General features: G+C 36.7%; 2 protein-coding genes across 4 annotated transcripts; both read right to left on the bottom strand.

The window, feature by feature from the left end:
* Positions 1–354: 354 nt before the first annotated feature.
* On the bottom strand, positions 355–1763 carry PRXQ (Thioredoxin superfamily protein). Its single transcript, XM_089149692.1, has 4 exons — positions 1381–1763; positions 1130–1267; positions 877–966; positions 355–761 (listed from the first exon to the last, which is right to left on the bottom strand). Exons 1-4 carry the CDS (start codon positions 1594–1596, stop codon positions 543–545), a joined length of 663 nt encoding a protein of 220 aa, XP_089005818.1. The 5' UTR covers positions 1597–1763; the 3' UTR covers positions 355–542.
* Positions 1764–4182: 2419 nt separating this feature from the next.
* Positions 4183–15449, bottom strand: LOC149021459 (GPI-anchored adhesin-like protein). Of its 3 annotated transcripts, none has more exons than XM_089149690.1 (10): positions 15030–15449; positions 14045–14190; positions 13772–13954; positions 13460–13596; positions 12124–12166; positions 11298–11450; positions 7504–9799; positions 5914–7360; positions 5116–5199; positions 4183–4721 (listed from the first exon to the last, which is right to left on the bottom strand). In XM_089149690.1, exons 2-10 carry the CDS (start codon positions 14101–14103, stop codon positions 4657–4659), a joined length of 4467 nt encoding a protein of 1488 aa, XP_089005816.1. In that variant the 5' UTR covers positions 14104–14190; positions 15030–15449; the 3' UTR covers positions 4183–4656. The 3 variants fall into 3 exon arrangements, with proteins under 3 accessions (XP_089005816.1, XP_089005815.1, XP_089005817.1); XM_089149689.1 differs by having other exon boundaries at positions 5914–7363; positions 15030–15448; XM_089149691.1 differs by lacking the exon at positions 5116–5199 and having other exon boundaries at positions 5914–7363.
* Between the last annotated feature and the right edge of the window lie 11983 nt (positions 15450–27432).

The following is a 27432-nucleotide window of genomic DNA, read 5'->3' as shown; positions in this document are numbered from 1 at the left end:
GTACTTTAGATTGGTATTGTTCCAACTTACTTCAGCTTATTAAGACCTATTTGTTGAGGTTTGACAATTGTGTTGTCCTGCATATTTCTAGAACAGAGGCTGATTTCTTGGCTAGGAGGACCCGTAGTTTAGGCATATTGAAAGTTTGGTGGATGCAACCACCTAAAGGTCTTGATCTTTTGTACTATATTCCTGCTAGGAGGCTTTCCCAAACTTATTTCTTTGAATGCATTTCCTTTTCTGTGTTTGGCCCAAAAAAAAAAAGAATTGCCTTCTACCAAAACTAAGTAATAATAATAATTTTTTTGGCTACTTGGTTGTGTTGCCCTCGAACTCCACAATTTCCGGATGGTGTTTCTCCAAAAAGCTGAAGATCCTACCAGTTCAGCTCAAGCTTAAGTTAATAGGAACCCATTGGTGACTACAAACATGCATTTTTTTTTTCCTGTCCGTAATGGGAAAGTTCCCAATTAAAAGGAATGCAAATAGATAAGTTACAAACTCAACCAGGATAAGAAAATCCAATTTAGAAGATGGATAAATCAAAGGCTTTGAAGGAGCTTGAGAGTCTCATCGATGTGTTTCTCAGGTTGGAATTGATTGTTGTAGACGAGCTTTACCACCCCATTTCTGTCAAGAACATAAGTCTCCCTCCCTGGCAATGTACCGAACAGATCTGCAGGTACTCCCCATTCTTTCCTCACTTTGTTCCCCTCGTCACTCAGCAGCGTGAATGGAAGCTTGTATTTCTTCGCAAATGCCTGTTAAAGCAATTGTTCCCTTGTTAAATTTCTCCTTTCCCCATTCAATTTTTATCACCATTTATCATCATCATCATCATTAGATAAGAAGTAATTGGTTCCAATTTAATGTCACCTTGTGCGATGATGTATCATCACCACTAATCCCTACAACTTCCGCTCCAGCTTTCTTGAATTTCTCATAGGAGTCCCTGAAAGCACAAGCCTGACAGGGTAATGCAGTTGAATGGTCAGTTATTTTCTGAACAATACCCAAATAGCTCTCAAGTCTCAACAGAACATTCAACTTCCATGAGGATAGCAAATCCTAAGAATCCAACAATTGTAATTAGAAGTGAAAGAAAAGAGTTACAGATTTGAAGAATTACCTGCTTAGTGCAGCCAGGGGTTTCATCAGCAGGGTAGAAATAGAGCACAACTGGCTTTCCTTTAAACTTGGAGAGACTCACACTTTTTCCATCTTGATCTTTCAACGTGAAGGAAGGAGGCGTCTGACCTTTCGAAACCTGCCCACCAAATTATTTTTCATAAAATTTTCAAGAAACACAAAAATTGTAGAATTAGCCATTGATGAAAATGGGGGACATTGCTAAAGGCTTCTGGGAGTGAGAATCTGTACCTTTGCAAAAATGGAAGTTCTCAGGGTGGGAGAAGCCGGGACTGCAACAGAAGTAGTGGTAGTAGTAGTAGTAATGGAAAGCTTTACACCATAGAATTGCGACTGTGATGATTGGGAGAGAATGGTGTAGATTTGGGAAGATGGGCTTTTAGGGTTTACTGCGGGGAGTGATGGTGGGAGAGTATGCTTAGGGAGGGAGATGGAGTGGAAAGCCATTCCAGTGGAGAAAGAGAGAACAAGAACGGTTCACAGTGCGGAAAATGGATGATGAAACTTGTCTCTGATCTCTGCCCTGTTCTCCCTGCGAATGAAATTTGAAGGAGAAAGATAAAGTATATGGGGTTTACAAAATCCGGAGGGGGTTGAGATGGATTATGTAGATTGGCCCTTTAACGTGGATGATCGCTCACCCTATCCTCTGATTTCGTTGTTTTGTACATCTTAGGATTCCTACCTTCCGACACGTGATCCTCTGTTCCTGTTCCTCTTTCTTTTCAGGTCATCGTCAAAACAGTCTGGACCATAGGCCCAGGATGGGAAGGCATGGAGGGAGTGACCTTGCTTCAGTCAAATGTGCTGGAGTGTCAACCCAAACATTTCTGGCCACTGGCCAACTATCCGAAAATTTTGCATGACAGTCCTGCACATTTAATGCGTAGGATTGAAGCAATTTTCTAGAGGGAGGTGGGGAGGAGTCTCATCACCTCTCCACTAATCCTGCAATTTTCTAGACGGAGGTGGGGAGGAGTCTCATCACCTCTCCACTAGGGGTCGGCCGAGACTTGAATGTTGAGCATTAAATGTGCAGTACTTGCCGCCAAAGATCGAGATCAAAATCTCGACCGTCCTTCTCCTTTTCAACCACCTACAAAATGAATGGTTGAGATTTTGATCTTGACAGTTGGCAGCACAGTGCTCCGCAACAATGAAGTTGAACCGCTAGGGTGTACATACTATTTTCCGGACATTCCTCTTTTTTTTTGTGAAGTTTTTCAGACAATTCTTCGCCATACAATAAATGTAGGGCAGGATCCCCTCAATGGATCCCATAAAACTCCACTCCTATTGTATAATGGAGAAATATTAGAGAAATCGTATGTGCTCTCCTAATAGCAGAGGTGATTCAGACTCGGTAGGGAGGGGAAAAGTGTAGAAGAATCAAGGTTCAAACCCAAGACTTCCTTGGTCTTACCATGTCCACGTAAAAGAGCACATTCATGGTAAAAATGAAATTAAGGTATATGTTTAAACATTTAAAATAAGGATCAAATTATTAGACTACAATTACACATTGTAAAATAAGATCTTCCACCATCGAATGGTTAATGACTGGTAAATAAAACTAAGTGGTATTGATCAACCTATGTATGTTATAAGTGAGTGATTCTATTTAGTAAACATGTAGCATTCACATGTTAATGTAGAATTGATTTTATTTATTCACTTACACAATTTATGGAAATGCATGATATATTGTTTTGTGAATGGAATAAAAATGCATGGGATTGGATAACAACTTAATGACTTGATTGAACTACTTGAATTGAAATGTCAATGGTATTCTTGAGATGTTGAATTATGAATTAGAAATTACGCTTATGCTTGTTAAATGTAGAATTATCATGCTTTCATATTTAAATGATTGAATTGTATGAATTGTGTCTGAGTCTTGAAGCATGTGACATATGTAATTGGCCCACCCCCTAATATAAAGCTACCAATTCCATAAAGAACAATAAGACCTTCCTTAAAACATTCATTTGAGGAAAGGGGGGAATTCTCATTTTCAACTTATTTTTGAATTGAAATAATTACTATTGCCTCGTGTACTATAGCTCTATTACTAATTAAATCATATTCTTTATGAAATTAATATTGTCCTCCTTATTTCTAATGTGTTAGGGTCTATTTGGTTACATGAGTATTTTTGTGAATGCGCAAATGTTTAGTATTTTTACAATATGGTCGGATTTCACCCCATACCCATAAATCTACAGATTCACGTTTTTAGTGTAAAAAAAATAAATCTCTAGATTTCATGAATCCAAGAAATTGTCACAACCAAACGATATAAATCTCGCACTCTTGAATCGAAAATTTTCAAATATGGATTCATGTAACCAAACAGGCCTTAAAAGTTTTTAAGTGTAAATAAGCAATAGTTAAAGAAGTCTGAGACAATATTACCTCATTTATAAAAATTAAACGCCCCTCACTCGCCGGAAGAGAATGGGCAAAAACAAAGTCTTTTTATCGCCATATAAACAAAGATTGAGAAGCAGAAAGAGCGTGGCTTCTTGGATCCTAGGGCTCTGAGAGGCGACAAATTCAGGCGGCGGAAATGACACCAGATTTCGTTGACGGAAAACAGGATTACACTTGGAGAGGCGATTGAGTTGGAGGGAGTCTAGATTGGAGTGTAGAGGAGACGAAGGGGCTGGACTTTGAAAGTTCCAAATGTCCACAGGAACTACGAATTGACTCCAAACCCATCTCTAGATGTTTCTACAGCTTCGGTGAATCGAAAAGTTTTTGCAATGTTAGAAATCGAACTCTCTTACTTTGAATATGTCGTAGCCTTGTTTTGACTCTCGAAGACTTAGGGATTGATATAGCGAGTCAGCGACTTCCCCTTTTTCCGCTGCTTTCCCCCCCCCCGGGGCGCCTCCCCCTCGACGAGAGAAGAATGGCGAAGATGGTTAAAGGGGGGGGGAGGGGGGGGGGGGGGGGGGGGGGGGGGGGGGGGGGGGGGAGCAAAAACACTGAAACCAAGCATGAGAATTACATTTTTCATCTGGTTTTTCCAGTGCGTGTGAATTATACACAGAAGAATATAAACCATGAGCCATCCATCGAGGGCATTGTGCTCTGTAAAAATAAATCACTCCTTTCCATTCACTGTAGACAACTTGAATTCTTATAATCTGTAAACACTGATACAGCCATACAAATGATTACAGTGTCAGCAAAAAGAATTAATTACCTGGACTGACAAAAATAAGGATAATTTTACGCCAATAGGCGTCTTTTTACTTCATACCTATGCTACAAATTTCAACACTACCAACAGAGGAAGACACTGACTAAGATCACAATGAGAAACTGAAAGCTTCCGTAGTCCATGGTGGAAAAGAATACACACTGGCATGTGTACAACCACTTCAGGATGCATCAATTTTGTATAAAACCTACCTCAATTGAAAATTTAACTGCAGCTCTACATATATATATATGATCCTTTATGTCCTGAGATTCAACCACTTAAGTTCTTGACTGTCACCTGGGCCTTGATTCGGTTCCCTTGCTTCGAAATGATGAAAGCGAGAAGAATGATCGTGGAGCTGCAATTTTGAACAAGAAACAAGCCAACCCATCAGAAAACTGCTAATGTTTAACCTTGCATTCTAGATAGGAGAACACAACCATGAAACAGGAAAAGGTAAAAGGATTATTTTGTCAGGAAAAAGTAAATAGCTCATAGGACTCCCCACCCAAAAAAAAAAAAAAAAACTTAAAATGCAGAGTGCCTAGGAAAAAGCAAGGCCTTAGATATTGGATGGTTCTTTACACTGAGTTTTTTGTTAGACAATTTCCTAGCACAACTCAGTATGTCGACCATAGAAAAGGAGTGGCTTCTCCCAAATCCCTATCCTGACAAAATATTTTCATTAAGTTGAATAAGAATCTTCAAAGCAAAGAAAGGAAACTGAGCCAAAGCAGGTATAAGTAATGAACCTTTTAGCGAGCTTCCTGATAGTTGGTCCTCTCTCAGTTTGAAGTTGGCTGGAGGTGCAGGGATAGAGCTATTAAGAGCTTGAACTGCAAGAATATAAGATGTCCCATTACCAAATCGAGGATCCCGGTGCATGTAAATCCCAGGCCATTCTTGATTGGTATATAAACCTCCCCCAAGAAATAGATGATAGTAGTATATTGCTACTGTAAATATAAGATAATATAAATTTTCACCCTTGACTGATAGGGTTAGAAGCTTCAACAAAAACATTTCCGTGGAATGGCTTTCCAACTGATCCAACAGCTTGTTGACTAACTCAAACTTTCCTGTTGCTCTATATATATCAAAAGCAAATGGCAGAGTTGCTAAACATTAGGTATTACGGGGAACAAGATATACTCTGTGATTATACTGAAAGTGCATCATTGTCTTTAATAAGGATCATGGATGCATCAATGTCATACAGTACAATGTCAGTAGGTGGATGTGTGAGTCATTGGATTCATGGCCAGCCAGTTTATTCTCCTAGAAAATAGTCCTTTTGTGATAACTAACTGAGAGCAGCCATGTGGAAAGATCATATGTCCAACTTCCACAGAAATAACAGAACAACAGGACATCATTGGCTTTGGTTCGAAATTTTGGGCCTAACACATTAGATAAGAAAATGGATTTGATTGGATGTGCGCTTCAAGCTAAAATTCAAAGCTGATGGCAGCTTTTAAGAAGTAAAATGCACTGAAAAATGACAAGCACATTGATGTTTGATATAGAAATGCAACAGAAACTTCGCATACCTTGTTCATCAAACAACTCGCCTTCGTTGAAGCCATCATAAGAAGGGTGACCCTGTGAAGAACCCATTCTCGATTTCCTCACATCTTCGGATGACCGATTGATTGGATCTCGGCCATCTTCAGTATCATCATCTCCTTCAGAAGTGGTAGCAGATATCCAGTCCACCAGGCTCTCAGACCCACGACTTTTCCTCCCAAATTTCAATAACCTTTTAAACCCTTTCGTCATGTCTTTCCGTGAAAGATGGTGAGACGTATTAGCAGCTACAAGAACTGGCTTCTGAGCACTGCCCCACTTCTTCCTCATTCGAGCGGCATCAGATTCCATCTGGCTGAGAGAATGCAGGTTCCACGAAGCAGGGCTCCCCACTGGAGATTCAACACAAGCATCAATATCTGATGTCTCATTTGCATAAGAAAATGGATGATGCACATGAGAGTTCCAAGATGCAGCAGGACTCTCTCCTGGTGAGTCATTCACGTTCCCAGCAAAGCCATGGATTGAAATGGGCCCTGAAGCAACTGCATCAACCACCATGCTGTTGTCTACTTGAGCAAGTGATCTGAGGACATCAACATTTTCAGATCCAGGATCACTAGATTTCTCTGATTCTTGGCTCAATCGTGATTTCTCATTATCAGAATCAGCAGGAAAATCTCCTGCCTTGAGAGCTTCATCACCAATCACTCTTTCAAACTCTTCTTCTTCCTCTTCCTCTTCCCCCCTGACCATATCTACTGAATCATCTGGCTGATCAGCCACTTCATCAAGGTCTTCTTCATTTTTATGGTCCTCAGATACCGTAGAAGCTTTCATCTTAGATACACCAGCACCGGATCCTGGAATTATCCCATTGCCCTTCCTGAAAGAGTGTTTTGACTCACCATACTCGGGAGATTTGCCACAGAAGCCCTCGTCAGTTTGCTCGTTACTAAATCTTACTGGTGCCAAAACAACACCATCGGGGTCCTCAGGTGACAAGGCCTTCAGTTCATCAGGACCAGCAAAGCTCTTTCTCATGGAGTGAGATCGTCGTGGCTTTTCCTCCTTAACTAGTGGTAGGTCTACATTAGTGTTCTTGCTGCGAGTAGAATTTCGAAATTGCAAACGGTTTGAGATCTTGCTGATTCCAGTTGAAGGTTTTGTGTTTTCCTTTCTTAAGTCAGAGAAATTGGGAACAGACTGTGAAAGTGAATTTTCAGGTAGAATCCGTTGCCTTCCAGAACTGGAATTGGAACCCTTTGCAGATAATCGTGAAGCTGGCATTGCTGCAGTTCGTGGAGTAGATGACAATAAGCTTCTACTTGGCGAAGGTTTCTTTGATTGGGTATTTCTGTAAGAACTATCTGCTGAAGCAGTCCCACTGAAGGATACTTGTCGTCCTAGAGGTGTATCTACAGTTTCCAATGGCTCTTCATCATTTTCGTTCAGGGCAGACTCTATTGGCTGCTGCCAGAAAAGAAAATCTTATAAGGGTTAGCTACAAAAACCACTCAACAAACAGTTCTGCAAACACTCTCCAGGCTCTATGCATAAAGCATTCATATCTACCAGTCCGTTGCATAAAATATAACGAAAATTAAGAATACCTGCTCCCTGTTCTTACTGGCTAAACGAACGTTAAAAGATCTGAGCTTCTCCATACGACGACGAGCAGAGTCCTGGTTTGGAGTTCCCAATAACTTGGTCTTCATTTCAGCTCGGCTACGTTCAAGGCTATCCTGCATGGCTTTCAGCTTGGCTTCCTTCTGAGAACCTTTTGAATTCCATTCTACCCTCAATTTTTCCTCTCGTTTCTGCATATACCTGTCATAAAACTTTCCTCTAGAATCCTCTGATGAACCAAATTCAGTAATATTCTGCCTGATAGCATTACCATAGTCTTGATTATCCACCATCTTTATTAAAGAGCTGAAATCAAACTCCACTATGTTACTAGAACTACCATGAGGTTCTGCTACTGGTTTTATTTCACGCATTTGAGTGGGAGTCACTTCATCTGATGTCTTGTACGTTGCACTGTCAACCTGCTCTACTGGTGCATTTGGTCCCTTGGCTCTCCGACCAGAAGAAGGCTGATCTCCAGTCACCCGTAGCTTGTGAGCTGCAAAAATCTTTTCAAGCTCATCAGCTTTTAACTGTAGCTCATCATTACGTTCCTGACTTCCTTTTGACTGCCTTACCTTTTGAACTTGCTCAATTGGGGTTGTTGTAGCTGAATCAAACACCTCTGAACTTTTAATAATCTTTCTTTCAGGGAAAAACATTTCACTGTTTCCATTTACAGGGGTGCTCTCACCCTTCCTACCTTTTGACTTCTTGCTTAGTTCAGATGCTGAATTCTGTCTCTGCAACTTCATTCCCTGGAGATTATTTTCCATTTCGGATGGCAAATCTCCATGCTGCATTCCCAGAGATGCCAAATCTTTCCTCCCCATGTCCACTTTTCCAGGGAAGGAGCTCCACCGTCCTTCAGAACCTCGGTACTGAACCTGGAAGGCTGATTGGTCTTTCAGTTCAGGACCACTATCCAACTTATCTGAGAAAGCTTTACCCTGAGTATGAGAAACTGGTGGTGGTTTTGAATCTGATCCCAAGTCCAATATAGCACCAGGCGAACCCTTGAATAAAGCCAGACCAGCAGGATGATCTCTCTGTTCACCACTGCCTGTTCTGCTCATAGAAGCTCCACATGGAATCTTGCCCGCATCCTGACCAGAGAGGACCAAGAACTGCGACTGAGAAACAGCTTGATCTTTCACCCCCAGAAACTCGGCTCCAACAGGCGTTCTGAGCGTGTTCTGGGAAGAACTCTCATCTCGTAATCCAGATTGTTCAGCTCCAGCAGGATAAGATCTAAACTGAGTCTGAGAAACTGCCTTAAAACCAGCATCACCAACGCTTGAATAAGAGTGTGACTGACTCTCCAAAGGTGCCTGATCCTTCCACCCTGCCTTCTCTAGTTTGCTTGTTTGAGCATTCACTTGTGTTTGTGAAGTCAGTTGATCTTTCAAACAAACATCCCCTGAACCACCAAACAAAGCTGTTGCTCGGGATCCAGAATTTGTAACTTGGGTCTGGGTAACAGGCAAATCTTTGAACCCAGAATCATCCAATCGACCTGAAGAACCCTTGGACTCAACCTTTGAAGTTAAAATTGTGTTGTGCGATGTGACATCATCCTTATTGTCCTCATTCAAGCTGGCAAATTTGCTAGACTTACTAGACTGGGTCTGAGAATTTGCCGAAGAACCAGGAGCAGTCAAACTGCTTTCCATTTCTTTTTGATCATTACTTAAGTCCATGCTCATGTCACTAGCCCCACTCCATCTTCTCAGAACGGCCTTCTCCACAACGGGAGGAGTGGACAACACATCTGAAGACTGCCTACGAAGTTCAGCAGACTTCCCTAATGCAACCTTACCAGTGCCAACACTCCCAGACTTCTCCTTCTGCTTGTTCTCAAACATGTTGATCCGGTCCTGAACACTAAGCCGCCTCGATGGCTGACTACTGGCCTCGGACAGTTTTGTCACGCTCTCTTCCATGTCCTTTTCTTTCTCTGCAGTCCCTTCCTTGACCTCACCCCTCTCATCAGAGCGTCGTGTTGGGAAGGATAAGGATGGTTTTTCACACGTAGAGGATTTGGAGTTCTCAGAGGGTTTTGTAGCATCATGATCCTGCTGGTGCTGATGATTGTTATACTGGTGCAGAGATTGGTGGAGCCAACTAGGCCCAGAAGGACCGCTTTCTTCAGCAAGGTCATCAATGGACATATCTGACCCAAAAGACATCCGAACTGCCTGATCATCATCCATATTCTTCCACGCACAGATTAGTTCTGGTCTTCTCTGACACAAGGAGATGAACTCACTACAAGCTTTGCTGCAGAGAGAGAATTATAATCAGGAAAACAAAACTATAATAGCCAACCCAAGAAAAAAATCAGAAGAAGAAACTTGACATCATCCTCTGTGATCTGAAACCCAAACCCTGAAGAAATATAACTAATATCTGAGGAATGAAGGGTGATTGAAAAACACCAATCCCACTTCACATTGTTATCATTTTTACCCCTCAATGAGAAACAACGGCCATCATGTGGATATAAACAAATGTGACAATAAAATCATTAAACACACTGTCAGGTTCAAAGTTTTCTGGTGGTTTGTGCTTGGCCATCAGTCAGGTAATTCTGATTCTATCTGCACTTGGGTGCATTTAACAAATCACACGTTCAATTTCCTCAAAAGATACGGCCAAACTATATCATGTAGCAGTAGCGACACGAAACTTCAGGAAAAATGAAAGTGCATCTCAATAGAGAAAGAAAGGATGCTTTAACTTTCATATCCTCGAACAAACAATTATATCGATTATGATTTACCAAATCACAAACTATAGACAAGTCCATGTGATTAGGGACCTAACACCCATCACTGGTCAAGTTTCAGCACGAAAACAAGTAGAAAAGTCCCTGAAATTTGAATTCAACATACAAATACAGAAGAGCCACTTTAATCTATTACAAGGAAAATGGCATTTCTTATTTGATGAAATTTAAACTTACAACTAAAATTTTTCTTCATGCTTGTTCGAGGCAAAATTTCAATAAAGTGAGATGAGTGTAGTAGATTTTTTTAATGCTTCTTTCAGGCAGAAAAGTGAGACAGGTCTTGGGTCCTCTATCAAATGACTTGAGATTTTTTATTTTTTTTTTAATTTATTGGATTTGGGGGTGGTAAGGTGGTTAGCAGGAGAGAAAATCTACAATTTGATTCTAAGCCTTAATTTGTGACAAAACTAACCACCCTTTGTGTGTTTTTTATCAACATGAACTAACAGTAAAAATGTAATCCAATCTAACAAGTGAAAACACACACCCATACAATTATGATGACCCAAATGAAGTACAAAAAGCCGAGAATGAACGGGATAATAGATATATTCGCGGTAGTTAGAAACCTCTGGATGGTCCAAGTGTACCTTAATCATTCTTTTGTTTCCTTTCATACTCTGCCTTCTGGTCTTTAATTTTTTTTTTCTTTTACAACAACAACCAAAAAAAAAAGAAGAAACCGAATCTGTTTTACGTCTTCTCAGCTGAGCTCTCTCTAATGTTCAGGAAAAAGAAAAAAAAAGAAGCATCAATATGAGTCATACAAATCTAAAGTTTGCAAGAAAGCCACCAAAAACAATTCAAGGAGTGCAAAAGTCACTGCAAAAAGAAGATCCCACCCACTGCAAGGTTTCTGTCTCTCTTGCAGATAGAAGGCCAACCTTACCTGGCAGCAAACTTAAGCTTGTACTAAACTCACAACTAATTGGTGTCAATGTGAAAGCCAACTTACACCTCTGAAAATGAGACTTCTCTTTAACTTACTTTAAGTGATGAGCACCAAATCGATCTGCAAAGAGTCGGAGTTCAGAGACAGTCTTAAGGGTGAAACCAGCAGCCGATGCCCGAGCAAGAGCTGTGGTCAGGTCTTGCTTAACTGCATCAAGTCGCAAATCAATTGCCCTCAGAAGCTCCTTCCTGCTTGCAAAAACAAAAAATTGGTAAAAAGAGTAGAACACAACTAAACAAACAAATATCCATAGTTTTCACAAACCTAAAGATTTATCAACGCCAACATCCAATGGATGATGAATGAGACCCTAACTACTCCACCTAACTCCCAATACAACCCTCTCCCCATCCCTACCCCTTCCCCCCCCCCCCAACCCCCAGATGGAAAGCGCAAAGAGGTTTTCCCAACAAATTGATTGATGTTGTATGAAACCTTCTTAGTCTGTGACATTATGCCTAACCTAGTTTTAGTGATAAACTTTATAGTTGTCTTTTCTTTAATTAGTTCAGCAATAAAACACCTTATTTGTCTCTTCACAACTCTGTAAATGCAGATATAACTGGCTCCAATACTTGAAAAGTTGAACCGACTTAAAAGGCAATAAAAGAACATATTAAGCTTTTTATTTTGGTCAGGGAAAAAAATCTATTAGGTCATTTTTTTTAATTGGAAACGAATATACAGGATATAAGCATCTAAAGAGACAACAAGTCAAGCTCCCCCCTTCATTTGTTAGTGATGGACAGAAAAAGAGACGAAGGATCAACAGGAATAAAGACCCAATGAATGGAAGCACCCTTTAATCTGACCTCACATCATAGTTAAGCAACTAAAGAGATGTAAAAAGGAAAAGCTTACTTGGTTATGTCAGCAGCATCCTGGGCTGCAATTCCATCTCCCCCTGAAGCAAACCACAGAAACAGAACATAAGTAAAGTCTCTGACTGTGCCATCCTACCAGTCACATTATAATTTCTTCTGAATGAAACCTTAGGTACATCAAACAATGGATCTTTGGCCTTGACATCTCATCTTTATCGCATCATGGTACATCACTCACACTTTGAACACAAACAAATTCTCAAAAGCATTATTTCTAAAGAACATATTTGAGTAACTGTTAAATGAATATGACATTGATTTTTATTGTAACTAAATGGATACCTGCATAAACTATTCGCACAATACCTTATCTTGTAACTTTTTTGGACAAAGTGGCTGGGAATGAATCCCAGAAAGAGCAGTCGGGCAACTACCACAAAGAGATCATAAGTAGCATCATTTAAATGTGCTATATTGGAAATCTCATCATATTAAACAGAACTCCAGAAAACATCAGAGGAAGCTGGGTACTTATAAAAGATAAAATGCAGAAAATAACAAAAGAGCACCATGACAGGTCACAGACTTGAATAAGACGAAAAATGCAACTACACAGATGTGAAAGAAAAGCAAGTATCAGAGATAGGAATCACTAATACCCTAATACCCATTCAAATAGCTCTGCAACCCCTCACCTTTATTTTCCAGCTCGTGTGCTGCCATTAGTAGTCATGATTTTATTTGTTAATTTCTAGTAACAACTACCTCAGCTTTTCATACTTTCTCTTATCACAAAATCAACTTAACCCATGAAACCTACTCCTGCACCCTTTTAACCTTCCTAGCCATGCAACTACACTTGAAAGGTCCTACTGAGATCTGCCGGTATTGAGAAGAAGATGTAACATACTTTTAGCAAAATAGTCATGGTGGCATTATGTCGAAGCGACAATAAAAGAAAACTGTCAAGGATAAAAATAAATACTGGGGATGTCCAAACTGGCACAATTATACATTTCCATAAAGACGATTCACTCAGAAAAAATACAACATCAAAACAAAATGACTGGTTCCATCTTAACTTATACGGAAACCATAGGTCTGAATTACAATCAGCAAGTCCGAGAGAGAGAGAGAGAGAGTGCTTGTGTTTTTTTTTTTTTTTTTTTTTCCCTGAAAATTGCCTATAAAAACTAATGGCAAATTTTAGGCATGGAAGCGATGCAGAATGTTGTCTTAGATGTGGAAGTTAGTTTTGATGCATAAAAAATCACTCCAAAATGAAATGCAAAACTCAATTTCCAGAAACATTGAGCTAGCAAATAACCACTTAAAAACTAAAATAATATAAAATAAAAAGAGCAAAGGATTACTTGATATACTCAATGAACCAGACAGCTTCTCTCCTCCTTGAGAGTAAATTTTCCGTGCTCCTTCCAGCTGAGACATTTCAGCATCAAATGTACTGACTAGCTCCAAAACCTCTGGTGTACTAACAAATCGGACAAACCTGAAACCAGGATGCCAAATTAGTGGGCATTGTAACACAACCTCCGAATATGTCATGAACTGTCAACTGTCTACTAGCAAGCACACTGTCTCATGATGAAGGAGATGAAAGTTCAGATTAGTCAAACTGTGGTTTCCAGTTGGCAACCAAAATAAAGAGAAAGAGTGAGTCCAACCTCTCAAGGGTTCCTCTAGTAAACCATGTTCCAGCATTTTTATGTTTATCAACTTCAAGCTTGATAGACTGAGCCGCTTTTGCAACTTGTTCTTCTGCAATTGCTAAATGAGCAACAAATGGCTTTAGCAGACCTGATGTGAGCTTCTCGGTAGCTCCATCACCAGAAACAAATAATTCACATCTGCCAAAGGAAAAGAAAAGGAAATAAATTGAAAATCTACAGCAACTAAATAGTCAAAACCCTTAAAATACCATTAAAAATTCTTCTAACCGTGAGCGTTTTGGCGACAGCTGGAACACAGCATAATCTAGTGGTGTGTCAGATTTCATTTTCTGATGGTATTAGCGGGGACAACCCTCCCCAGATCTTCAGCAGCAAACCTAATTTCAGCAACTCAAAGTCCAAATCCTCCGAATCTGTGGCAACACAACATTCATATCTCATCAGACAAGAGACACTATCCATCAGAGCTCATATCTAAAAACTTTAATTCTGCAATAGCTGGTTCCCCTGCAAGGATTAAGGGGAAACCAATAATGACGAATGCCAAAAGCCAGTGAATTCTTGAAAAGAAAAAATTAAATCAAGTAAACTGCATGACGTTCCAGATGTTTAAACCAAATAATAAGTGACTTTAATAGCTCAATCTTTAATCTACATTTCTCCTCTGACGAGCGAAATGACATGAAAAAGTTTTTGGATTCTTAACAACCGGAAAACAAAAGCGTTGATTTGACCAAGCGCCTACCTTCTTTAATTCCGAGTCCACCATTGATTACTACCATAACGATGTCAAAATCTAAAATGTCCCTTCAAGTAGACAAAGATTTTTCAAAAAGCCAGCGGCAATGAAGCCTCAGATCTAATTGAAAAGGATAAGTGAAACCAGGAATCCCTCAAGGAGATATCAAGTGAAGTTCTGAAGTTCATTTATAACAACAACAACAAAAAAAAGGGGGGGGACTAGACCAAATAGGTAGCAAAATGGACAACCAATTAAACAAAATGAAGAAGAGATTTTTACCCACATTCACGCAGTCACAGACACGATCGAACCAGAGAAATTGTGCAAACAATTCGATGAGCTCAAATCCTCAAATAATGTACTCAAATGATACAAAACCCTAGCTACATCTAGCAAAAACCAAGACGGATTCGTTTTCGTCTCAGAAATTGACTAGATAATGTGAGTGAAATCTTCAAAGTTACAGGCTGTAAGACTCAAACAAACTGATAGATCGAGATTATCTCTTACCTCTTCATGCTGCCAAGACCTTCGATTCCATTACCGATCATCGATTTCATCCCTTCCGGAAACCAACATTTCTTTTTCCTCCTCCTCTTCTTCTTCTTCTTCGTCTTCTCGCTGTTCTTTTTTTTTTTTTTTTGAGGCAACTTTTTTCGTGCGAGTGTGTGGATGTTATAAAATCTTTTTCTACTGTCCTCCCTTTCTTTTTGCTGTCGATTGTTATCGCTTTACTCCTCTCTCAAATGATATTTTCTTCGCTTGGTCTCTCTCCCCCACTTCTAAGAAAAACAGAAAACAGTAGAGAGAGAGAGAAAAGTAAGAGTAGGTGAGGAGAGAGAGGCTTAGAATTCAGACAAAGTAACAACAAGCTTACGTAGAATCTTTCCCCATTAATCCGTAGCTTAACAACATAAATTCTTTTTCTGGTACTGACTGTGAAAACTACACAATTACACCGACAGTGAAAGAGAACGATAGGTCGAAAATTTGAATTACCATAATGCCCTTTATACTCTTGAAACGAGCGTTTTCAGATTTGAAATTTTTAATTTCACCCAACTTGAATTTTTGGGTGATTTTCACATAACCACCATTCAACTCCATAAATTACCACTTCATCTACTTTAGCGTTTGGTTGCGAGTTAGACCTGGATTTCCGGAGAAACTTTTTCTTTCTAATTTAGAGTAATGTGGTATGGGAAAAAAATGTTAAGATTTTGTTTGGTTAACAAGAAACAAAGATTCCAACATTTTTGAATTTATAGAGAAAATAGTTCCTAAACTCTTTTGGGGTCAAGATTTCATTCTTAAAACTCTGAATTTTTTCTAACGATTTCAACTAAATTCAGTTTTTTTTTAATTGATTTAGATTTTATCCAAAAATTTTGCAGTTCACCAACTACTTTTAACATGTTGAGTGAGTTTTAATAACCAATTAAAACACTCAACTGTCTATTACCAATAAAATAAAAAAACACTCAACTGTCAACCCCAACTAAATTTTTTGGTTGAGTGGCTCAAACAGTTTGATTTTTCTATAATTTTAAGCCCTATAATGATAGAATTAGTTTAGTTTTTTAGTTTATTTAATTTTATTGAATTTTAGTATATTGTTTTAGACTTTGTTTGAGAAGTTAATTTCATTTGAAGTTTATCATCTCAATAAATAAATAAATAATGCAAAGTTGTCAATGCAGGATTGGTAAAGTGGTAAGATTCATAGGTTCGACCCTTGTGGACCACAAAACTCCCTCTAAAGATGTAATTTAGGAGCCCGCAAGTTGACCCGGATGAACCTTCGATACCAAAAAAATAATAATAACAATGCAAAGTAAATTTTACCGTATTGTGATATGAAGAAATTGAAAAGTTTCATATTTTTTCATTAATTTGACTTTTTCAGCTAATGATTTGATTTTTTTAGATATTTCAAAATATTAGAAAAACTCAATGTAAAATTTAATAATATAATGTAATTGCAAGATCCACCACGTATGAGATCATCCTTGTATATTAATTATTATTTCTTGGTGATTGTTCATAAGAAGGTTGAAAATAATAATTACAAAAAAGAAATATGATTAATAGCTCCAAGATAATATTAAGAAATAGTTGAGTAAGAGAAATAAAATCAAACCAATAATAAAAATGTGAACTCAAAATCCCATTGTTTGATTTTCTACCTATAGTGATGCAGGTGGGAACAAGTCTGCATCTTTCATGGGGTATAAGGCCAATAAAAAATAGGTATGGGACCAATACCCCATGAAAGGCAAAGATTTGTTTCCACCTGTACACATTTGGTAGAGAATTTAAGTACATTATTTCATATGAGGGACCTATAATATAAACATTAAAATCCCTTATAGATGAGTTTTTTTTTTTTTTTTTTTTTTGCAAGTTGAAAATTAAAAAAAAAATTCGGTAGAAAATTGAAAATAAATTTTATTGAAAGAGGTCAAAGAAATCTCCTAATCAGGGCTTGTTTGGTTATATGAATCGAGAGATTTCAAATCTCTAGATTCATGAATCTGAATTATAACCGTTTGGTTGTAAAAATCTCTAAATTCATAAAATCTAGAGATTCACATTTTTACACTAAAAACGTGAATCTCTAGATTTATGGGTAAGGGATGAAGTCCAAAGATTTCAAAATAACTATACATTTGCACATTCACAAAAATCACGTAGATCAAATAGTTTTTTAGGATGGATCCACAGATTTCATTCCACAACCAAACATCTAATTTTATAAATTATAACTCCATAGATTTGAAATCTATAAATTTGAAATTTATAGATATTTGAAATCTCCAGAATCATGTAACCAAACAGGCCCTAAATGAATTGCAGATGAATGTGTAATGAAAAAATGTGGATTTTTCAATGTAGGGTTGGTGAAGTGGTAATATCTATACTTCTCAGTGGAGAGGTCATGGGTTCAACCTTTACGGACGACAAAGCTCCCCCCTGAGGATGTAATCGAGGTACGTGCAAGCTGACCCAGATGAACCTCAGATACCCAAAAAAAAAAAAAACATGTGGGTTTAACCACAATTGACCACCCCATGCCAAGAAATCCGTAAGGAGCAATTGCTTTGCTCCTCTTGACAAAAAGAAACTGGACCAAGATAAAGAAAGATGTCGGACCCAATTTCTTCAACCAGAGCTAAGGCATGCCAATCTAAAGAGCCCCCATATAAATGAATAGATTAAATAAGGCACTGGAAGTGATTTTTTCCCCCTAAATCATAAGATTATTTGAACCATTTTTACAATATTTTCCAGTTATCTTGATGGTATTATGTAATAATATCTCCCGGGTCGAAAACATTTTGTGGTGTCCGTTGTTCTCTGCTTATACAATAATGCACATATATATCAAATAAGTGGTTACGAAAGCAAAGAAACTGAAAGCCTATTTTGAACTTTTCAATTTTAAAACTAAATTGTTAATCCCAACCTTTCATTTGGTATAAAAATAGCAATACTATGCACAGCAGAAAGATGTATAAAGAGGATTTTTTTTTTCCCAACTAATATAACCACGTGATATAATAGTGCCTTTGGTTACCTCGATGATCAAACGATTACAAACCTAAAATCAATAACCCCCTTATGTAAGCATTATTGTTGAATTCTAGTAAGCATTTGTTTAAGTTGTATTGATCCGTTCAATATTTTAGTCAATACTATTAAATTAAAATTAAGCTTTTACCATCAAAAGAATTCTTAAAATAATTTGATAAATAATTAAACTTTACAGTTTGTATGAGAGAAAAGAGTTAGCATCTTAAACTAGAAAGTCTCTCTAAATTGGTCGAAATACACATTCATTCAAGTAAATCTATTTTAACCAAGCATTCAAAATAGATCACTGGCTCTCTATGCTATTAATAGTACTAATTTGTATGGAAGATTTTTATACAATTTTGAAATCGAAAATGACTAGAATATAAGGGCAATATTGGTTTTTCATATAGTGTTTTTTTCTAAATGGATGTAATACCGTCTTTCGCATCTTAATCTTAGTGAATGGCAAAATGGATATTGCACACTTCCTAACAATATCTTAACAGTGTTAGAAGTGAGGGGGTGTCACGAGCCCAATTTATAAGGCTAGGTGAGGACACATAAAAAAACCATACCAGCACATGGTGTTCACCTTACCTAATAAACCTATCATCAAAGTATTACCATAATCATCCGATCATACTATCATACTACTATTATAAAAGTATGAACTCAAGGGACACTGCTACATTTCATTTACGTTCATACCCCTCTATATTCAATCAATTAGACATTTGTACTAGTAATAAATGATGTCTATAATGGTCAATTAAAAATTTTGAAATTATTTGAATCAATTTAATTCTCAATTTTCCCCTTCTCATTTTTTCAAAAAACCCATTAATCTCTATCTTTCAAAAAAACCATTAACAATAACTAGGCCAAGAATAGGAAGAGTTTATCCTAAACACCAATAAATATTAATTGAGGTTCACACATCTAAACGTTTGAATACCGCTTAATAAATGTAATAATGATATAACAATAAAAAATCATTATATATTGATATATTGAAAGAATATCTCATTCGAAATTTAAAAAAAAAAAAACTATGGAAGCTATAGTCTTCAATCTTTTCGAGAAAAATAATAAATAACGTAACGGTTAATGGTCATCTGCCAGCTATCAACTCCGTGAATCTTTTCTTCTTCATAAAAGCCTCTACATCTAGCAATGTGGAGGAATCCAGTTTTGTACACCAGAATGTCAACATCCAACAAGGTGTTGAAATTATGCAGCTTGTATGATATTTCAGAGACTCTATGTAAGCACAACATCTTAGCTCATTGTGTCCAAATTATATTGGATTTTACAACTTCAATTTAGAACTGTATAGAAATCAAGTGTCGGATTGCATCATTTCTAATGTTCTAAATGAAGTGGTTGGTTTTCACCATCAAAACATGCATGCTTAATGAATACTTTGCTTCTTTCAGGAAACCTAGTGGAGATCGGATATATGGGGTTTTTGATCACCAATTACCAGCAGCTCTGAAGAAGCTTCATTTCAATTGCTATCTTTCTACACAAAATGTTTGAAAATTTGTCTCAGAAGCAGATCCTTATCGGATTTTAATCCTCTAAGGCCGCTTTGGATGGTTCTGCGCAGATGATTAAAATCCATAATCAACCTCATCTGATTGCTCCAAAACTGGGATATAAAAGGCTTATTGAAGGTTCTCTTTGTTATTTTGAAGGCCCAACAGAAGCCTTAGTTGATGTTGTAATACTCTAATATTTTAGTTTCTACAGAGTTGGTTGATGTTTATTTGTTTACCCTGCCCCCAAGAAAAAATGCATATGAGATTGGTGGCTTTGCAATGCTAAACTATATTGTAACCATTGTGTATCCCATCTGGTACTACCATTTAACCACTGTGCATCATATAGTGGTTTCCATCTTAGCATTTTTAATTATAAATATAAAGTACAACTTTGTTTGTGGACTTCTGTTAGAATCTCTCTCTCTCTCTAAAACCATTTCTCGTGTTGGGGGTAGTGTTGCATAGGAAAACAGTCCCGGGTTCGACCAATATATTGAAATTAGTAAAATCACTATCTTGTATAATATCATGTTTTGATTAAAAAAATACTTAAATTCATAAATAATATGTACCAAAATCCTAGAGTTCTATAAGTTTGCTCTTGTAGTCCACCATCCATATTCTCAACAACTCCGTTGTGGGTAAAGTTCAATATTTTATGTTGTTTGCACATTTATCATGTTAAAATGAACTTCAGACAGTGTAACTTAAGTCCATCGCTACAAGCTGACATAGCTGCAACAATAGGAGAAGCATTGGAAAGATTCCACGAAGATAGTAGGAAAACAATTCTTCAACTGGTGGATATGGAATCTAGCTATCTAACTATGGAATTCTTTTGAAAGCTCCCCACAGGGCCAGAAAATAATTCAAATCCGAATGACTCCAACTCCAATGCTGCTTATCGATATTTAGAATACCATTTTCGGAGAATTGGTATGGTGTTTGCTCTTTATTTTGCTTTCTCTTGCATGGATTTTTGGACAAACACCTCAAGTAAATGGTGTCTTGAGGAGTTTGTGCACATCCCAACTACTGCTGTATAGTCCATGAATTCCTTGCAAGGTCAAAAGTCTCAGTTTACAAATGCTTGATTGACTCCCAGTTCTCTAGGATGGTTGTACTTTGTTGATTGTGGGTAATGGCAAAATGAGAGTTTGAAAGCAATGGTAACTACGAATGTATACAAATGCTTGACTTTATATAACCAAAAAATGTAATAAGAATGCATGACTTACCCAGAAAAATGTAAAAAAAAAAAGGGACTTTTATATAAACAAAAAATTAGTGTAGTTGGAAAGTATACGAATGCATGACTTTATATAAACAAAAAGTATTAATAAACTTGATTTTTTTTTTCTTTGACAAAATAGACATAATCACATTGCATGGAGTAAAGGTGGGAAAAAAGTTGTGTGATGTACTATTTGGTCATCTTCCATTCCTTGGTTGGTGGATCTTTGTTCCCCCTCTTTAGCTTTGCCCGCTTAAATGACTTAGCCTTTTACCTAAAAAAAAAAAAGTACGGAAAAAATGATAGATGATGAAAATGCAACCAATACAAAAAAGAATAACTTTGAGTATTATATTCAATTATAATTAATTTGAACAAAAGAAAAAACATATAACCACGTGCAAATGCACGTACATTTTTACTAGTTATATAAAAACATGTGTTCTATGGCATCTTAATGTTCCATTCAATTTCAAAAGCACACATATAAGTACCAACCATTATAGTCTTAGAATACAAAAATCCAGATTATGTCATTCATAAAATTGATTAATTCTTTCTTTTTTTTTTGTTTTTTTTTTTGATTTTGGAAGAATTGATAGATATTGTGGGGAAGAGATGCTCAGAATCAATGAAATTTATTATTCCTATTCAAAAAAATCATCAGAAAAAGGGTTGGAGTAGTTTGAAACATTAGAGCAAGAGTCAATAGTTATAGAAATAGAATATCATGATTATGTTAACTGGATAAATTTCTAACTTTTTTTTTTTTTAATCTTATGGAATTGATCAAAGTCTCAAGGGACGATTAAGAATTCAACAAAACCCTACATCTTTTAGGGGATCTCTTTTTATTGACTCTTTTGTCAAATTGTGATATTTCAAACCATTGAAGGAACCCATTTGAAAATAATTGGATGATGAGAAAATTATCAAAGATTGGCACTCCTTATTTTGATTTCTATGTAAGAATATACAAACTGTTCCTTGCTGTTGGCAAAGTAATTCTTAAATCTTTTTTATTTTATTTATTTATCTATCATATTTAACAATTTCATTCCAACATGCTCATTAAACATAAAAGTACTACACATTTAAGCACTAAAATAAGTTGATACATGTTACTTACCCAAACTCATCATGTTTTATCCTTTTCATATTTCTAAGTTCAAGTGTCAGACCACCCTCTTTCTTGTTAGCATCCCTCCTACAATATATTTCATTTCATAAGGTTTATGACTCCAACAAGAGTAAGGTTATATTAACCTCCCTAGCTAGTGTCCAACCCCATTTTAATTCAATCAAATATCTCAAGTGGGTGCGATTTACTATAACATTCATTATGGAGCTCATAAGAAATGAAAAACTAGGTTAAATGGGGCACAATTTCACATTCAAATATAATTATTGAAATAATACAACTTAAATACAAGGCATTTAAGGGGTAACAATAATTTCTTAAAAAGCAGGGTTTGCAAGGGATCCACATCCTCTGTAATTCATTTCCCTACAATTCCCTGCAATTCCTTAGGATTGTGTCATGTGGCATTTAAGTAATCCAAAGGTTACCCAACAAACTAGAGGTTAAATAAAATTCAAATTTATGGGTGAATTTAAATAAAATTCAAATTTATGGGTGAATTTAAATAAAATTTAAATTTATTTTAAATTAGATAACCATTGGATTACTTAAATCCCACATGGCACAATCTTATGAGAGAATTACAGGGAATTGCAGGAAACAAAATTATAGAGGATGTGAATCCGTTTGCAAGGGGGCATCAGTTATCCCTCAATAAAAAAACCCAACATCATTTGGGTTTTTTGAAAAATACAAAGATGACATCATTAGTTAGATAATAGAGCTTAATATTAGGTGGCATAAGTAATTTCAAGAAAAATCTAAGATTAGTTTAATAATTTCAAAAAAGTAGAGTGTATAAAATAGTAATTAAACTATAATACAAGGGCATAATAGTTTTATCCCAAATAAAATATTCCTTTCAAGTTTGAATTGGGCAGTACAACGCAATGGCCTCTGAAAAATCTCAGCAAAAGATTATCTATTTTATATAATCTATATGTTTGATAATTAAGGAATTAGGTGATCAACATTTTGATTATTTGAAAACAGAAAATAAACTTTCATTATGATAAATATTTGGGGATCATTGAAATTTGAAGAGGTTATATAGTGCTATGCACATCCAACGATGACTTTCTTTTGTTTTCTAATAATAGATTCATTCCCCTTTTCTAACCAATATAAATAAATTATATTTTTACAAATTTTTTCTAATTGTTTTCTAAAAAAATAAAAAATTTAAATTACTTTGGCTGATCTCATAGTTATTTATTTTGGATTCAGGAATTATTTAGATAGAGAATTCTTCGGAGTAATTTGATCAATCAATTTTCTGGTTTGGTCAACAAAATGGTAAAGAAACATAGAAATTAACTACGGATTCGGATTTGAAAATTATTCATTTGCAAAAAGAAAATTTGGGTAAAAAATTCGAATGCTTAAGGGCCTGTTTGGTTACATGAATCCAGAGATTTCAAATCTCTGGATTCAAGAATCGGAAGTAATATACCCGTTTGGGTTGTAAAAATCTCTAGATTCATGAAATCTAGAGATTCACCTTTTACACTAAAAACGTGAAAATGATGGATTTATGGGTAAGGGGTGAAATCTAGAGATTTTAAAAAAATCACGTCGATCAAATAATTTTTTAGGAGGAATCCATAGATTTCATTCCACAACCAAACATCTAATTTTATAAATTATAACTCCATAGATTTGAAATCTATAGATTTGAAATCTCTAGATATTTGAAATCTCCAGACTCATGTAACCAAACAGGCCCTAAAAAAATTTAAAGGAGGAGTAGAATTGTAAAGACAAGAAAAGTAAATATTATTGTGCACCTCTCTTTCCTGTGCACAGCAGTGCGGCACCACAGTTTGACATGTGTCACATTCTTGATTAATGGCTCAGATTAGAAGGGTGGACTTTTAGTGAAGTTTATTTAGTTAACGCCACCCTTTCTAAGGCCGGTTCTAACAAAAGTGAAAACCCACTTTGAAACTCTTTCCATCTCTCATTCTCTCGTTCCCCGTATGTGATGAATGAGGATTTTCCAACCCCAACCTCTTTCTGAAAGAATTCTTCCCAATAGTACATCAAAGAAAATCGACAGCCCAAAAAAATAACTACTGCAAATATGATAACCAGTACCTGCAACTGTTCACTTCATCCTTGTTTCTCTCTGCTCTCTGCTTCAGCTTTGCTACGTCACGTATGTGTACCAAATGCGGTCGATGCATCGCCATGAGCTTAGCTTCTTTGTTCTTTCTTGTAGACGCTCTTCTTGATTGTTTCGCCATTAACCTCGCAATGCTCATCATTGGCCGTATCTCCCTCAATGCCCGGTGTTGGTTTTGCTAATCAGATATGAACTCTGACATTATTAATCAAATTGTAAGTTGGGTTGGGTAAAATTTATCTTTAGGAAATTCACCTGAATCTGCTCCCCTCTGGTGATTGTAGGTGGTTCCCCTATGTTTGTCAAAAATTGCTCTGCCCAAAATCAGAGGATTACTTAACATTCTCTTCCAGCTATGTGTGACTTTAGGAATTCTTGCAACAAGCATGGTGAACTTTTTCATCTACAACATACACCCTCATGGATGGAGAATAGCTTTGGGGGCTCGTAGGGGTTCTTGCTGTGATGCTTTGTATTGGGTCGTTGATCATCAATGAGACTTCAACTAGTGAAACTAGCTATTCATCAGTGAGTCAGGATTCCAAGATAAAGAATAAATCAAATAAAACATCAATCTAACAATCCAAGAATATTCAAAGTGAAACTAGCGATTCATCCTAGGGAAAAAAGGAATTCTGCCACTAGCCTGCAGAAAGATGGAGGAAAGGGAGCAAGAGAACGAGAGATAAAAAGAGTTTCACTATTGGTTTTCCCTTTTTTTTTAGAGGCGGGTCATAGAAACGGGTGGAGTTGACTAAAACGGATCATAAACATGGGTATCTTTTACTTAAAACCCAACCTTCTAATCTGAGCCATTAATTAAGAATGTAACACGTGTCAAACTTAAGAGAAATTAATTATATAAACAGTCAAAATAATGTTGTTTATTAAACAAACACATTCAATGCTCAATAACTTATCAAAAATCCAAAACTAACATTGGCATCCAATAGATAAGCTAATTATGCCAACTACAACAAAGATTATGGTTTTGGATTTATATAGGTTGAAAAAGTGGTGGATGGCCGATAACTCAACCTTTTGGTTTCATTGGTTGCTCTCAAGTTAAAAATCCCATTTATTTGTAGAAGGAAGAATCGTAGAGAAGCCCATGAGTCTTTAGAAATTGTTTGAAGAAGAAATAAAAGAAAAATTAACATTAAATGAGTTGGCAATAAAAAATCGATCAGTTTTCACCTTTTTAATGTCGTTATTGACCAGAACTATTTGCATACAATTCAGTTTGGCCAAAATTAATCGTGAATTTTAATCATATATATGGGTAAAAGTCGAGAGTTTTTTTTTGGGGGTAAAAGTCGAGAGTTTTATTGAATCAATGGAAAAAAAAAGGATTCGAGAGAATAAGTCGGTATTATTCGGATTCTGTGAATAATTCGCGAATTTTCAGAACCCCCTTTACTGATTTTTCTTTCTTGTTTATAGTTTTTCACCTTATCAGAAAATACATAGTTTGTACAAAATTTGAAACACTGAAATGACAAGTGCAGAAAGCATATTGGTATGTCTTATAAATCCATAACTTGTGTTGTAGGTACTAGCAAACATGAAATTAGTCATTAGATATAGATCGAATACAAGTTTTGATGGGAACAAGACATGCATGCTTACAATTTGTATAGACAGTAAAAGTTATTTATCTAAAGTGAGACAGTAAGCTGGATAGAATCTCTAATAACTTCAAATTCAAGTACTGTGGCTGATAGAGCTATACAAGCCCTTGTATTTGCTGCAACAAATCCACCCCCAGGATCCCATAAAGAGACATCCATGCTCTCCCTTCTTGGTGTACACTTGCTGTGTTTATAGATATTCTTTCCATGCACTGAAAACCGTTTAGGTGTCTATAGAAACTTGCTACTTGTACCTACAATTAAACCAACGTAAGACTTGTATGGTAGGTTGATTTCACTTGCCACTTTTGCTTGTAGTCCAGATCAAAGAAAGTGCTGAGATGTCTTTTACTTCTTACATTATGAAGAGGGATCTGAGAAGTAGGTATTTCATTTATTTAGTGATCCGTCAATGAGATCAGTTACACTAGTAGGCTCATTTGGGTGAGGCTGTAGATGTATTTCCTTTGAGGAGAGATAGCCAATGGTCATTTTAAATGTTGGTACTTTAACCACTTTGAGGAGACATCAAGGTAATTGGCACGGTGCGTGACTTCTGGGATGGCTAGACATTGTTGTAAGTAGTTTTGGGTTTGTGGTGGAGTGTATGACTTCTGGGTGCGTGACTTCTGGGTGGAGTAGTTTTGGGCACGGTGCGTGACTTCTGGGATGGCTAGACATTGTTGTAAGTAGTTTTGGGTTTGTGGTGGAGTGTATGAGCTGAAGAGAATAGAGGACTTGGTACTGTTAATGTGTTGTCCTAATGCTTGAGTACATTCAAGAAGAATTTGTGCAATCACCGGCAAGGAAGAGGTGATTAAATTCAGGAGAGTTTCTTGCAATATAATGTATGTTGTAGTGTGTATGTTTGGCAGCCTAGGAATTCCTGTGTATAATGAGAATGTACACCAAATAACATTTTTATTATTCTACAATATTAGCATGTATTCCAAATTTAGATTCATTTATAGGGTCATAAGCGCATCCCCATATCCATGAGGGATTTTTGGAGTTTGGATAGTCTCCTCCGTCGGGGAGTACTCTGTGCTCCATTGACGGCTATTGACCACGAATTTCAAGGAGCCCACAAGGTTAGGGTGATGGGTTTTTTTTTTTTTTAGTATTTTATTATTTTTTAGAGCAAATTGCATTGATATCCCAAAATGAAGGCCATCACTGACACCCCCACTTTATATTTAAAAAACACATAGACCACAAAATTGGATTTTTATTGAACATATTTGTCAAATTTATCACTGAAAACAGTAAAATCACGGTTAGTGTTTGAAAGGTTTTCAATGACCAATTGAACAAATGTATCCAATCAAAATTAAATTTTGGAATCTCTGTGTTTTTTAAACATAAAATCGGGTGTTAATACTTTAAGGCCTCCATTTTGGAATACTAGTACAATTTGTTCTAGCTTTTATTTGTGGGCTCCACATAATTTGTGATTATAATGCGGTGGAGACTGGAGAGTGTTCCCGGTAAAGGGAGATGATCCACACAAAGGATTTTCTTAACAAATTTGAGCAACTTAATAAGGGAAAAACAAGATTATCCAAGATTAGTCCGGACCTCGGATTGGATCTGGGCTGGTTTTGAACCGCCATTTAAACCCATTAATTGCTCCTTCGCACAGTTGAAGGCGCAGAGGTTGGA

The sequence above is a fragment of the Hakea prostrata genome, chromosome 3, assembly GCF_041222555.1.
Source record: "Hakea prostrata isolate BN-2017 chromosome 3, UWA_Hpros_2, whole genome shotgun sequence".
Lineage (NCBI taxonomy): Eukaryota > Viridiplantae > Streptophyta > Magnoliopsida > Proteales > Proteaceae > Hakea > Hakea prostrata.
The sequence above is the reverse complement of the archived record's forward strand: the minus strand, read 5'-3'. Positions and strand labels throughout refer to the sequence as shown.